The sequence below is a fragment of the Plecotus auritus genome, assembly GCF_963455305.1.
Source record: "Plecotus auritus genome assembly, chromosome: 4".
Lineage (NCBI taxonomy): Eukaryota > Metazoa > Chordata > Mammalia > Chiroptera > Vespertilionidae > Plecotus > Plecotus auritus.
In genome coordinates this window covers 178641542-178656541 of record NC_137775.1, presented here as the reverse complement: position 1 = coordinate 178656541, position 15000 = coordinate 178641542, and the positions used below count along the sequence as shown (strand labels likewise).

General features: G+C 42.8%; 1 protein-coding gene and 1 long non-coding RNA gene across 4 annotated transcripts in view; one reads left to right on the top strand and one right to left on the bottom strand.

Annotated features, from left to right (window-relative positions):
- KLHL7 (kelch like family member 7) overlaps positions 1-5493 on the bottom strand; it is a 53477-nt gene extending 47984 nt beyond the window's left edge. For 2 of the 3 annotated variants that reach the window (XM_080666848.1, XM_080666852.1), the window contains exon 1: positions 5135-5493. In XM_080666848.1, coding sequence (XP_080522974.1) covers positions 5135-5254 — 120 coding nt within the window. In that variant the 5' untranslated portion in view covers positions 5255-5493. Of the gene's footprint in view, positions 1-4488; positions 4523-5134 lie in introns of those variants that run through there. The other variant, XM_080666850.1, reaches the window with a different exon arrangement.
- Positions 5494-5548: 55 nt separating this feature from the next.
- LOC308247561 lies at positions 5549-13990 on the top strand. The gene is made up of 4 exons (XR_013960526.1): positions 5549-5622; positions 6002-6035; positions 10534-10671; positions 13298-13990. It is a non-coding gene; the product is annotated as an uncharacterized lncRNA (long non-coding RNA).
- The last annotated feature ends 1010 nt before the right edge of the window (positions 13991-15000 follow it).

Below are 15000 nucleotides of genomic sequence, written 5' to 3'. Positions count from 1 at the left end.
TGTCGGGAGACACAATACTCCATGAGTTCCTACATAACTTTCTGGACAAAACAAGAATGGAAGGTCCTGCCACTTTTTACCCGGCCACCATTTCTCAGGGGTGTTTTGATAGCGAGTGACCCTAAGGGATGAGATAATGCCTCCCCTCCAGGATAAAGAGCAGGCTTATTTATTGCTTGCTATAAAAATGGTAGATTTCTTAGCTCAGTGTACACCCATTGGGCCCCACCATGTTGCCCTCACAGCACTCGTAGGACAAGGAGAACTGACACATATATGCTGACACTCACAATGCTGTGCTGTGGTAATCAAGTCTGTTGTCTCTGACACCAGAGTCTCATGTCTTCTGCCAACATCCATTAAACAGCAACAGGATAACTAATCAGCCTTTAAGCAGCAAAAAATCGAATCCCAGACCCAACACTGGTACTGCCAAATCTAGTGGTAAATGTTAGTAAGAGACTGAAGTAACTGTATATACAGGCAAGACCAAACACTTAAGATACCTAGGACTAAAGGATTAGGTCACCCCATTGGATAAAGAACATTGAGGAGTTGGCTAAAGACAAAGATAGGAACAGATAGTGAAAGAAGTCATAAATACAATAAATAATAATAAAAATATTAATGAATAAATAATAATAAACAATGAATGTGGCTTCTACTTTCATTTCCATCCTTGTTCTTATCTATATATAATAGAGAAATATGCTAATTAACCAGGACGCCGTAATGGGTCGACCAGACAGGAGGTTGTGCACGCAGCATCAGGGGCGGGGCGGCAGGGGCCTCCGTGCCTGCGCCGGGGAGGGCCTGATCAGCAGCAGCCCGGGCTGCTTCAAGGGCTGGAGAGGGAGGTAGGGCCGGACCGCGACTCCAGAGTGGGCGGCGCCGCGCAATTTCGAATTGCGTGCTGTCTCCTAGTATTTATATAAATTTTAACTAGTTTCCTATCTTCTTTTCCACCCAGAATCATACCAAAAAATCTATTATTACTTAGCCCTTAGGATCTTGAAATGATGATAGGATAAATGAATATCACTAAGTGATCTTGAACTTGGAGTTAGATATGGTTAAGTGAAAAACTTTGACTGGTGACCTTGTTTTTTAATGATAGGAATGAGAATAGGAGCACACATGTTTGTACTGGACAACCTAAGCTGTAGACCACAGTGGACACTTGTAGATCCCAGCTACTTAGCATCCAATTTCCCCTGCCTATGAGAGCCCTAAGCTCCCATTTCCAGAAAATTCCTCATGATGAACCTTCTCGGAAAGGGCAATTCTCAGAGCCTGCCTCTCATTATGGAAGCGGAAAGTCAGATATTTTTTTCTATTCACAGTAGAGCCCAAATCTGGCAAACGACAGAAGGCCAGCCAATTAGACTACCTCCAGGATTCTGAACCTTGAGTGAATGATAGGTGGAGGGAAAACCTTAATGGCAGCAGCAGCAAGTGGTTAAGGCTGTTCCTGCACAATAACCTTGACTCAAGGGTTTCTGCAGCCTTGCTACCAGAGAACCCCTGCCCTGGTTCCTGCCTATCTGCCACACCTGCTTGTCTTCCAGCTGTGGTCAATGCTGTAAGCTCCTGTATCCTTGCAGTAAGTTGTTTTTACCTAAGACAGAATAGGTATTTGTTGCAGGTGGCAGTTGTTATGAGAATAAAATATGACAAAGCATGTAAAACACTTTGAAGAATGGCTGGTAGAAAATAAGTGCTCAAGAAGTGTTTCACAAGAGACCCTAAGGTTAGTGATATGTAGTAATTTAGTCTTGGAGCAGTGAGTGTACAGAAGTTGAGCCATTTTAGTTAGTGAGCCTAGATGACTGCCCAGCATCCAATGCTCAAATCAGCCTTGTGGTTCTCTCCTATCACTTTCAATAGAGCTTTAACATAAGCTTTTAAATTCCAGTTATGCTTTAGTTCATTTAACATGAGGAAACTATAGTGGTACCCAGGAAGGTCTCAAAACATATCCCTCAATGTTAAGGGTCTTCTGGACTTCATTGATACAAAGAAACAACTGGATATGTGCAGTAGTGACTATGACTCAGCCCTGCTTTGTAGAGCCCTTTACTAGTGCCATCAGGTAATAAAATTAATATAAACAAAAATTTAGGAAAAGAAATGAAAAGGTGTGCAACCTAATTAAATAAGATGCCACTATACACCCACTAGAATTGCTAACATTATAAAGACTGAGAATACTAAGTATTGACAAGGATGTAGAGCAGAAGCCTCTCTCACACACAGCTGGCAGAAATGTAAACTGGCAAAACGTTGGAAACTATGACAGTATCCATAAAGCTTTATGCAGCATAACCTATAACTCAACAACTCCACTCTTAGGTATTTCCCAAAAGAAATGCACACATGTGCACATCAAAAGACATGTACAAAATGTCCAAAATGTCCAAAGTAGTGCTCTTCTTAACGGTCCCAAACTGAAAATGACCCAGATGTCCATAACGATAGAATGGATAAATTGTGGTGTTTTTATACAATGGAATACTACATAGAATGAGGATGAACTAGAGTTATATATAACAACATAGATAAAAATCACAAACATAGTCTGTAAGAAACTAAGACAAGAGTATTTACTGTATGATTCCATTTATATAAGTTCAAAAAAAAGTAAAAGAAAAATCTATGGTGATAGAAGAATAATGGTTCCTTTGAGGGGTAGTGACTGAGAAGGGCATAAGGAGGGACCTCTGGTATATTAGTCAAACTATATTTCTTGGTGGTGGTGGTGGTGGGGTCACTTGGTAACAATTCATTGAGCTGCACTTTATGATTTGTATCCTTTCACGTGAATCCTCTACTTCATTGGAAAATGCACTTACAAATAACAGGCCGGAAATGACTGAAAGGGTGATGGAGAAAAAGGCTCCATAAGAAGTTGAAAAAAAAAAAAGAAAAGAAAAAAAGCTGAAGCTGCTGGTTCTGCAGAACCCCCTTTCATCACTAAGCATAAGATTGGCTACTATGTTACAGAGAGATGAAATGACCTAAATCATATTATCTAAAAATAATAAAGCTAATTAATGGTAGCCCAGGGATTGGAATTCAGGTTTTCTAATTTCAGTGTTCTCAAATTCTTATAGAAATGTTTCATAGAGGAATCCTTGTCATTCAGGTACTCATTATCCTGATTCCCAAAGTACTGAGGTCATAAGGGTAAGCAAAATAGTCATCACACAAAAATATTCATGAAAGAACAAAGACACATATAAAATCGGTCCTCACTCAAACATTCCTTCTCTGGCCAAACCAGCTTCTATTCCTGCCAATCCCTATCAACTGCCCTTGTCAGTCATTCTTGGTGAGTCTCTCCTGTGTTATGATGTTAAATAGAACAACACAAGTGCAATGTAAATCAACTGCAAAATGAACCTACACATCTTACAAAAGATGCAGGATTCCATGAAGTTGGGAAAAGTACTATTGGAGAACTGCTGGACTTAACGGGCAAAGCCATTGACAAAAGGAGGATCCAGCAGATTAAGGTCAGTTAACCACCGTAGAAGAAATGTCACCCAGCATCCATTTCCCCTTCCTACTCAGTACAGAATTTTTCAGTAACTGTATTTCTATTTTGACAGTAGATGAACAGATGTTAATATAGCCCAAAGCTAAATCTACATAATGGATATAAATCCATTTTAAAACCTAAGGAGCTAAATTATACAGTCTCAGACAATCCCCTCTCCTCAAGCAAGCATGTGATACTGTAACCCACGAGCACCTTGTCTATGCAAGAAATGAGGCAATGCTTTATAACGCTACAGTCCACGGATGAAAGCGCATTATCTGAAGGAGTGGGAAGGTTGCTGAAAACAAATGTGAGCACTGGTGGACTGTGTACAACTACCGTCGTTAAATGTACCAGTAATTTGAGGTCGGTGGTGCTGTATATATAAAATGGTGGTATGGTCACAATGAAAGCAACATGAATGTATACATAAAAATAGGTACATAAAGTAAGTTACATAAAATATTGCATTCAGGCATTCACAGCTCTTTCAGCACAAAGGCTAGGAAAGATTTAAAGGCATTCCCACCGAGGATCTACTGCATTCATGCACCACGCCAGGAGCGGATGAACAAAGACAAGATCCCGTCGGTCAGAATTCCCGGAAAGAAACCAAAGCTAATATCTTCATAAGGATCTTAAATTCCTCTACTGCCATCCCCATTCCCATCAGAACCACTAGATAAGCAAACCAGGTCTGGCAGGTACTCCTGCAACCTGCTTTTGTCCTCTTGAAAAACTGGGCCTGGGTCACAAAACCGAAACATTCTTACACGTCTCCTTAGACTCCTATTTTCTATAAAGTCTACAGAATCAAAAAGTAACCGAGTGATTTTTTTTTTAATGCTCTACTGGTATAAGATGTTATGGAATTAAAAAAAACACACACAAAACTTCTCTAACCTACATTCTCTGGCGTATTAAAATAGGTCCTTTTCATCACCCACCTTTCGCCGACGCGTGCAGACTTTCGCAAATGCGCCTCCTACCCAAGACAGAACAAAGAGCCCGTCATCACAGCAGAGGCGCACGGGGCCTTTAAAAGGCAGCAGCACGGCATTGATCGATGACTGTTTCTGCTCGAAATTAACATGTACGGGAGGGGGCGGGGATCCTTGTTTGAGAGGATCTAGATTTTCAGGCCAAGCGATGCTTCTCTCCCCTCTTCGGGGGCCTCTGCTTGGGCGGGACCATTGGGCTTCTTCGCACCCGATCTCCTGACACCTCACGCCGCTCCTACACGGCTCGCCGACGGAGGAGGGATGGATCCTCGCCTCACAAGGCCATAACTAGGGCAGAGCTGCTATACCTCCGATATCTGACGCCGAATGCCAGCCCGGGGAGTCTCCCACGGATCTGACCTGGGAGTCAGGGCATCGACAGACGAGGAGGCACTTTTGCTCCACAACAGTTTAAAGCGACCCACTACTAACAGCAGCGTGCTGGCGTGACAATGGGAGGAAGCGGGAGGACCGAGGCAGAAGAGGGGTCTGGACCCACAGGGCGCGAATTTCGGCCCAGGAAGCAAGGGGGTCCGGACCCCGCCACCCCCTCCCCGCGCCCCGCCGTCCGCCACTCCCTCACAGGCGGTACCTGTTTCCGCATGTTATTCATGACACCCATGAAGCCCGCCAACAATTTCGCTTCTTCTCGAGCAGCAAGCTTCTTCTCGGTCTTCTTCTTGCAGCTTTTCTCCACCACGGAGGTTGCCATCCTCCGTCAGCTCGGTTCACGCCGAGGGGTTGCACGCTCCGGGCGCGCGGGGGCTGCTGTTTACACCAAGCACCACGGCTGGGACTGCGGCAGCAGCGCCCGGCTCCCGAGCGCGCGGGCGGCGGAGGCGCGGCCACTGCAGCACAGCGAGGCCCGGAGGTCCCCTCAGGAGAAGCCGGGGAGGCTGCGCCGCGGGATCGGCCGCATCCTAAGGAGAGCCAGAGCGCGCGGGGGAGCATGCGCAGTGCGCTGAGGGGCGGGGCACTATGAAGGAGCAGGGGGAGGGGCTGCGTCACAGCGGCGCGCCGCGGGCTCGGGGCAAGTTATGCCCGGCGCGCAGGGTAGCCTCGGTCCCCGCCCGGAGCTGGGTGAGCTTTGACTTCCCGCAGGCCAAAAGTGGCGCGTCCTTTTCCCTTGGTCCATGACAGATTTTTTTTTTATAAATTTATATTACGTGGCAAGATGATCTTTCCTGGATAATTGGGCGGCTGAATACATTAAAGTATCTCCCATTAGTGTCATCTCCACTGGGACAGGGTTGGTGTTTTCTTCCCTGCACTGTCAGATTGGCATATCGTAGGCGCTCAACAAGTATCACTTTGCTGCAAGTTAAAGGCTTATTACACGGAGTTATTTACTCATCCATTTCTTGTTAGTTGACATTTAAGTTGTTTAGACTCTTTCTATTACCAAAAGATTGCTATGAACATGCTATCCCTTTTTTACCTCCTTGTGAAACTGGAAAAGTTGGCGTTCCTGCTGCCCGTCACTACCAGAACCGGTAAGTAGAGACAAGCATTGGATTTTTATGGGTGCTTTAATTCACACGGCTGGCGATCTGGAAGACGGTGTGTTATGTACCCTAAAAGACCGTCTTATATCTCTTCTCAAGCTGACCTTTTTTATAAGGAGGAGAAAAGTGTAGGTAAAGGGTTTGGAATTCAGGAGCAAGTAGGTAAAGGGTCTGGGATTTAGGGGAAAAGTTTAATCAGATAAAGCTGCAGCCTGGTGATTTTCCAAGCAACCCTTCATCTGCGGACTAGTGATTCTTGATCTGCATCCTGGGAGGCTGACATTCTCTCCCTGGAGCACAATGGTTCAGATACTGTCTTGGCCTCTTGCAGTCCTCCTGGGACACAAAGGTCAAATTGCTTGTGGATCTCCTGAAGTCAGGGTAGGTCCAGTCATACATTTCAGTCCCTGGAACAATACTCTTCTACATGCATTAATTACTACGACTATTAACTATATAACTAAAATGAAACATTTTTAACTTCTTGATTTCCCCATTATTCCCCACTGTTAGTCTATCTTATTTTGATGAGATTAGTTTCACTAGAAAAAAAAAGAGATTAGTTCCATATGGAAGTAATCATTTTGCTTGTTGAGCGTGTATCTTAGCATTAGAAAGTCTTGTAGGGGATTTGGGAATACACTTAAGGGAGCACATTGTATGCAACAACAAGCTATGATACTGAAAAAGATGAAAAGAATGAAAACAAATGCCTCCCTAAGACCAGTAACACTAGGTAGCCAGAAGATTAGTTTAGACAAGTCAATACCAAAGAATTCCTCTCTTTGTTTTATCTTGGACACCACTTCATTTATTGCTTTACTTTATGCTCTTTGAGCTGTGAATTATCAGTCAGGTTGAAACAGCAGAGTCCTTTAAATTCTTCACATCCGTGATTTTGTCTTAAAAGGAGGTCGTCTATAGCTGCCTGATTTTCTATTAACACTTCCCTAACTTGTCCTAGTTCTTGACTGATACTGATGGCACTAAAGGCTTGAGAGGTGGCATTCAAAGCCTTTACCACAGTGCGGGCTGATCTATAGTACTTATTTCTGTATTCAAAGAGGTTACCATGACTGGCATTACACATAAAGATATATTCAGCGGGGCGAGAAAGGAGCAAATCACTGTTACAATCAGGTGCAAGGGAGAGCTCCTGTGGAGCCCGTCAGTCTTCCTAGAGAACATGGTCCCCTGGGACTGTTTGCTGGAACAGAGGAATAAACAGTCCTTCTGTTACAGAAGACCAGAGAAGAACCAAGCAATGCTTAGAGAGATGGAGTTACACTTTATTATTATTACGCACGGGCCGAGAGAAAACTATTTCAAATTCTGGGCCCCAACATGGAGGAACTTTCCCTATTTATATCTTTTTACCTTCTTTGTCTCCCAAATATGGGGTTTTTCCGGTCCCCTTTGCAAGTTCTTAAAGAGCCCTATGTGCTGGGGCTTTGAGACCTCAACCAAAGGCTTGGCCTGGTGCCAGCACTGATGACTTCGTCTGGGGAAGGTTTATGGCTTCTCTGGAACAGGAGTAGTCTTATTTTCCTTATTATTTAAGCAAGCAAGCATTTACAGAAGCCAAAATAGCAGGGTTAAAATTTCAGGCAGCAGTTTTTATATAAGATGGATGCTTCACTTCCATATATTAGAAACAATCCTGCAGGCAATTTGACGTGACCAAAGTCATAAGGTACATTAGTGGTGGTGTTGCAATTCATCTCCATACCTGCTGAAAGCATAAAACAGTTTTTAGTACAGTTGACAAAAGTTGCACAATCTTCAGTTGGGTCTACATTAGTAACTTTTAAGGAAAATATTTCCCTGTCCTTTAGAGTTACCACAGGTCTCCAGTTATAAATATCAGGCCCATATTGTTTTCTTAGCTTTTCTAAATGTCAAAAGATCTCCATTTGCTCCTTTTGTGAAGATAACAGATCATTCACCTGGAGGGAAGAGTTCCCAGTGGACAACAAGCTTGGATACATTGATATCAGATTTTTTGTTGTTAATCCTCACACAAGTATATTTTTCCATTGATTTTCTACAGAGTGGAAGGGAGGGGGACAGACACAGAGAGAGGAATATTGATGTGAGAGAGACATATGCAACTGAGATACATGCCCTTGACTGGAATTGAACCTGTGACCCTTCGGTCAGTGGGCCAATGCTCTATCCACTGAGCCAAACCAGCCAGGGCTAGGATCATATTTTTAAAAAGAGCTTTATGACAGGCAAAAGGTAATTTTTCAGTGTTATTTTTAAAATGCCTAATGAGACTGCGCATGTTTTCATATGTTTATTGGCCATCGGTGAATTGCCTGCTTATGTCCTTTGTTCTTTTTTCTTTTGATTTTTTCCCCCTTATTATTTGTAAGCATTCTTTCTTGAGGCAGGTTTTAGGCAAGTTGAGTTTTAGATAATATATGTGTGAAAAAAGTTCAGTAAGCATTGAAAACTCAGGATGAGGTCTCCAAGAAAAGAATATAAATGAGCAAAAGCATATTACTGATTCATAGCTCAAGGAGGAAAAGGATCCAGCGGAGGCAAAACAGTATTCAGAGTGACCTAGAAAAACATGTCCTCATGTGACCCTTAGCAGTCAACGTTCTTTTACTACACAGTTTAGTGTGGCCTGCATGCCTGCAGGGAGTCCGATCTTTTTTGAGTTTTATTCCCCGAGAAGCCCCAGGGGTGTTGATTCATGTCCAGATGTTTGTCCATCTAGCTATTATTTTTTCTTAGCAAGTCCAAAACTCAATGTGCCCCCTTGAGGCTAGAGGATGCCACAGAGCCCTCCTGATGCTGTTAACTCCAGAATGTGCTACCGATGCAGTGTTGACTAAGACACTCCGTGCACTGCCTCCTGAAACCTGAGCCCTGGCCAGGCCATGTTCGCTTTGCCCACTGACCATGTGCACTATCGCCACTACTGCTGAAGCTGAACCTCAGGATTGTCGTCTGCTGACCCTCAGGATTGTCGTCTGCTGACCCTCAGGATTGTCATCTGCTGACCCTCAGGATTGTCGTCTGCTGACCCAGGCCAAGCAAACCGCTATGGCTCTAATTGTGCCACCACGGATATTGCAGATCCTAACCCAGGTTACGATTGTTCCTTATAGTACAGAGGAGGAATGCACAATGTGTTGTCAAATGGGACCTACGTAAAATATGACTGAGTCTTATCACCTTCAAACTCGTATGATTCACACTCACTTCTCTAGGGCCCCTGCCTGCCTCTGGGTGGCTGTGCTGGGGGCAGATCCACTAATGAATCCAGGCCAGGATTCAGGTTTCCTAGTTGATTGCTTCACCTATCTCTACCCATCCTCATGGCAAATCATCTCCTAGGGATCTCGTTGTTCTTTTCTGTCGCCTAATTTAAGTCCATCGAACAATTGTGCTTCATTTGACCTTGGGAGGGAAAGAGACAAGTTCTCACTTCCATTCCTCCAAAGAGTACCATCATGTGTTGAGGGCTCTGACCAATGAATTCTCATTCCAGCAGCATTTGTTTGGGGTTGGAGAGTGCTATCAAAATGTTCTGTTGTGACTCGTGGACACAGAGAACAGACTGATGGTTGCCAGAAGGGAAGGGAGTTGTGGGACTGTGTAAAAAAGGTGACGGGACTGAGAAGTATAAATTGGTAGTTACAAAATCATCATGGGGATATAAAGTACAGCATAGGGAATATAGTCAATAATATTGTAATAACTATGGATGGTGTCAGGGAGTACTAGAAATATCAGGTGGGGGAATACTTTGTAAAGTATATAATTGTCTAACCACTATGCTGTACAGCTGAAACAATACGAAATAATATTGAATGTCAACTGAAATTGGAAAAAAAAAGTAAAAAAAAAAAAAAGTCCTATTGCATCACATCAGCACCTTTCTCACTCTCTTACCCAGGCAAAATCAGGCAAAATGTTGGACCCTCAGCAGAGGTGAGGTTTCTATGAGGCCCCTACCAAGTGAGGAGCCTCAGAATGTATTCATAAGCTCATCTCTTTTTGTAACATTTGCAAAAGCAGATATTTTTGTATTCTTTTTCTCAAAGCTCTCTCCTCCCAGTTATAAGAACTTCAAGCTCTGCAAAGCCTGGATCCATCCCTGATCTCAGGCAGAACTTTGTAAAAAAGTTATTTTGTTGTTTTAACTTTTAAGAGGTAAAGTAGCATAATAGTATCCAGCCAACTTGATTTGGTCCCTGATTCCATTTCTCACTAACTGTGAAATGCTGGGTGTGTTACTTAACCTCTCTGAACCTGAGGTTCCTCAGCTAGAAAATGGAGAAAATAATGCCTGTCTTCAAGGATTGTTGTGGGAATTAAAGCACCTAGAATGGTGTTTAGCACTTAGTAGGTAATCAAAAGCTTTGTATGTTGTTATTTATTTATTTGCTGCAAAAATACCTTTCCTGGAGAAGTGGGAACTTATTTCCCATGTTTTCTACATATCTATTTCTTTTTATTTCTTACCTAGACCTGACCAAAAACACACATAAAAAAACAAAAACAAAAAACAAAACAACCTTGAATATGAGAAGAAGAAGCTAGAAGAATGGGGCTCTGCTCTGAACTCCTGAGTAAGGAGGAAAAGGATCCAAAGGATTGCCAAGCAGTAAGTTTTTTGTTCATATCTCAAGTTTGAGGTTTCCTGGGTGATTAGATTGCCTTGACTTTCCCAAAATTATATTACAAAAACAATTCCTATCTAGGCAAGAAGGCTAGAAAATGTCTTTCAAAACCATTCACTTCTGGTCTAAATCTGAAAGGGAAAAATCTGATACTGAAAGTATAATGAGGAGTCAACATTCTTTGAAATGTGATAGAAAGGGACAAGGTGGTGGTCTTCAGCCCATATACCAATATGTCAAGTGTCCATGCCTGGAAATATTGTGTGTGTGTGTGTGTGTGTGTGTGTGTGTGTGTTTTCCCAATTAAAATGCCAAACATATTTAGTTTTCCATACTCATGGGAGTCTTAAGTGGGAAAAAAAGATTATAATTTAGCCCTGGCTGGTGTGGCTCAATTGGTTGGGCATTGTGATCAATGTTTCTCTCACTCTCTCTCCCTTTCCCTCTCTTTCTCTCTCAAATCAATAAAAGTATATTTTAAAAAATATGATAATTTAGTCTCATCCTCAGCTTAAATATATGAATTTTGTACATAGATGCTCTATGAAAAAGACTCGGGAATGAAAGACAATACCTCACATACCTTCAAGGAATTATTTGGAACACAGAGGAAACCCAAGGAGACTGGAATATTTTTTATAATTGCTTAATTGACTTTTTTTGCCTGTGGGTCATACACTAATTCACTGTAACCGTAGCTTGTAATTAAAATGCTGTTTTAGTTAGGAAGACAACATGACAGTGAATCCGTCTATGAGAGGATTTCAGCCCAAGGCGTTTGTTCTGCCTCTGAACTCAGGTCAAGTTGGCTGGAGTAAGTACATGCTCTTTCTGAATTCCTTCCCACTGAGCTTCATCTTTCTCCAGTTTATCTTGAATATCCATCTGCTGCCTGTCCCACCCTTTTAAGGACAGATGTATTCTCCTGAGCTTACATTTATCTTCGTTCTTCCTCATTGCCCTCCCCTCTATCCCACAAACACACACATCAGAGCCACTCTGTAAAATCAGTGGAATTTTGCCCCCACCCCCCAACCCCGCCACTTCCTTCTCACTGGGGTCTTACAGACTAGACCAGGGGTGGGCAAACTTTTTGACTCGAGGGCCACAATGGGTTCTTAAACTGGACCGGAGGGCCGGAACAAAAGCATGGATGGAGTGTTTGTGTGAACTAATATAAATTCAAAGTAAAGGAGCGGAGGGGAGAGCAAGAGAACCCTCCGCTCTTTCGGCTCCGTGGGCCGGATAGAACAGCCGAACGGGCCGGATCCGGCCCGCGGGCCGTAGTTTGCCCACGGCTGGACTAGACTTTATACTTAACTCTTCCCAGCTTCTCCAGGTTTATTTTCTATCCTCTTTCCCTCTACTTTTCCACATACCTTTCGCCACACTCCACAAACATTTTCAACAATAGACAAAACACACAGAAAAATTACAAACGATGATTTTCTAAATCCCCCAAATAGGTTGAACACAGTCCCCAATTATTCCATTGCTGTACCAACATTTAAAATCTGTTGGGAAAATCTGTGTGTGTGTGTGTGTGTGTGTGTGTGTGTGTGTGTGTGTGTGTATAAGCATTTAAGGGAAAAAAAATCTTTTGTCTTATTATGTAATTTCTGGTTCCCTCACTGAGTTCAATAAAAATCAGACAAAACAAATTATTCTAACAAATAATTTTATTCCAGAATTTTGCTTTTAGCCCTGGCCAGTGTAGCTAAGTTGGTTGGGCATCATCCTGTGCACCAAGAGGCCACCAGTTGGATTCCGGTTGGGGCCCAGGCCCAGGTTGCTGGCAGGTTGCAGGCTCAATCCCCAGTTGGGGGCCTGCAGGAGGCAGCCAATCTGTTTCTCATCCATGTTTCTCTTTCTAAAATCAATAAAAACATATTTTTAAAAGAATTTTGCCTTTAAAGCTCCGTACTGTTCCACACATTACCTGAGATACCTACCTACCCTTCAAACACAGTTCACAGTTACTTTACCTATGTCACTTTCTTCTTAGCTCCTACCTGTGTACAGAAGGAGGGAGCCATTCTTACATTCACCCAAGAGTATTGCTTTCTTTGTAGTTTTGATGCCTTTGGGGTTGTGAGATATCATGCGATGGGCTACTGGTATATGTGTATATACCAGTAGCCCATCGCATGATATTGCATGCAGTAGGCCGCCCGTCACTTCCGCGGGAGCCGGTGGGAACCGCAGCGCTCCACTGGGAGCCACGCTGCTTCCACGGGAGCTGTGCGGCTTCCACGGGAGGCAGGAGGCAGGAGGAAGCCGCGCTGCTTCCACGGGAGGCAGGCCTGCCATCTCCTCTCTGGGCCTGCCCTCGTCCGCGGGGGCTGTGGGTCAGCCCCCTGTCCCTGTCCGTGTCTGCTCCGGCTCTGGGGGGGGCCAGCCCGGGCGCGGCGACTAAGCAAGCATTCCGCCAGGCCGCTCATGCTGCCTACTCTCAGCGGCTGCCCCCGCAGGGACTTGGGGACTCCAGCGGGGCTGAGAGGACTGGGTGCTGCCATATTTGTGATGGAGTGACGGTTAATTTGCATATTACCCTTTTATTAGCTAGGAGATAATAAAATTCTTTTATTTATTTATTTTTTTTGCTTGCAGCAGCTCTCTAGACCTGTCCTTCCCAGCCTCTCATCAGCTGACTGCCACCATGAAGGACATGACCTGGACTTTTAAATACAATTCACTGTAACCATCTCACTTCCTAAAATACCAAAGCTCTGTGTAAGAGAAAATGGGTCCGAGGGCCTTTCCTGAAAGAACTTTGAAATATTATAACTTCCTTATATTCGCTATTTCTGTTATTCCTTCTTTGTTTCTCTACAAAACTGGTGAACATTCTACAGGGCAATAAAACCATAACATCTTTGGGTCTGATTTCTCTCAAGGCTGCAAAATCATAACACCTTATTAAATCCTTCAGGGTAACCTCTAGCTTCACAGGGCAGTAGCACCATTTTCTCTTTTACCAATTGTGGATTGTTAGTCAAATATACTTTGAAAACAAACTGGCCATACCCACTAGAATGGGAGGAGGGTAAATGGACTGCAAAGTTCCACTAAGTCTTTCTTCCAGAATTAACTTTGAAAGTTCCCAACATTAATCTTTGTAAGGGAGCCGGTACTTTCCTACACCACCATTGCTAGAATTGAGTTTAAAGTAGGAATAAATAGGCTCTAGGAGGCATACCTAGAGATGTAGCCCATGACTTTCAGTTTTGTGTGAAATCTGTTTTGGCTGCTCAGAAACCTCTTTTGTTCACCAGCTAATTGCCCATGGAGTTCTATTTAGGCAAAAACAAACAAACAAACAAACAAAAAACCAAAAACAAACAAACAAAAACGGTTCCCTTTCTAGCTGCCTTCACAGCCACTGCTGTTTCTCTTGAATGCAAGAGTCAGAGAACTGTTTATAAAACTGGACCAAGAGAAATCTTGTGGATGGCAGGGATTTATTTTTTCTCCTTATCTTGGAATTCTTATCCTAACACGGCACATTCAGTAAATGAAGTAAGCATATACAAACGTCACTAGACTATAAATACTTCTGGTCCATGAACTTTACCTAGTGCTGGAAAGTGATGAAATGGGATAAATGGAGTTTCTGAAATGCCTGTTCAAATGTCAGTATCTTTTCCGAAAACAAGGCAATCAGGTATCCTGTTAACTCACATGCATGTCTTTTTTTTTTTTTTTTTTTTTTAAGGAAAAAAAACTGTTTTGGGTTCTTTTTTATTATTGAAAAATCATCGGGAGGTGGTGGATTGATGATTCTCTCTCATCATTGATGTTTCTCTCACTCTCTCTCTCCCTCTCCCTTCCTCTCTGAAATCAATAAAACATATTTAAAAACAAAAGAAAATCTTAACATACATTTTTTTTTCATCCTCCTGCTAAAGCACCTCTAATTTTTTTCTCTCTTATCTTCAACAGATATGGTAACTTGAATACATCCCAAAATTTGGTTCATTTGTGAATTTTAAAGGATAACTCCTCAGTGATCGGAAATGAACACAGCACTTGTTGCTATGTGCTTACTTAGCATTAGCTGCTACTTGCTTCAGACAAGCAGGGAAAAATCTGTTTTCAAGACTGAAATATAATAACATCAGTTGACAGATTCTATAGTATTCCCTCAAAGTGGATAAAAATCATATTCTTTACCTGGTAATCTGTGATATAGTCTTAGGAAGAATCTTGTAACACAACAGCATTTTGTGTGTGTGTGTATGTGTGTGTGTGTTTGTGTGTTTTTTTGTGTAAGAGAGAGAGAGAGGGGTGTTTAAATGTTTAGTTGATTATTT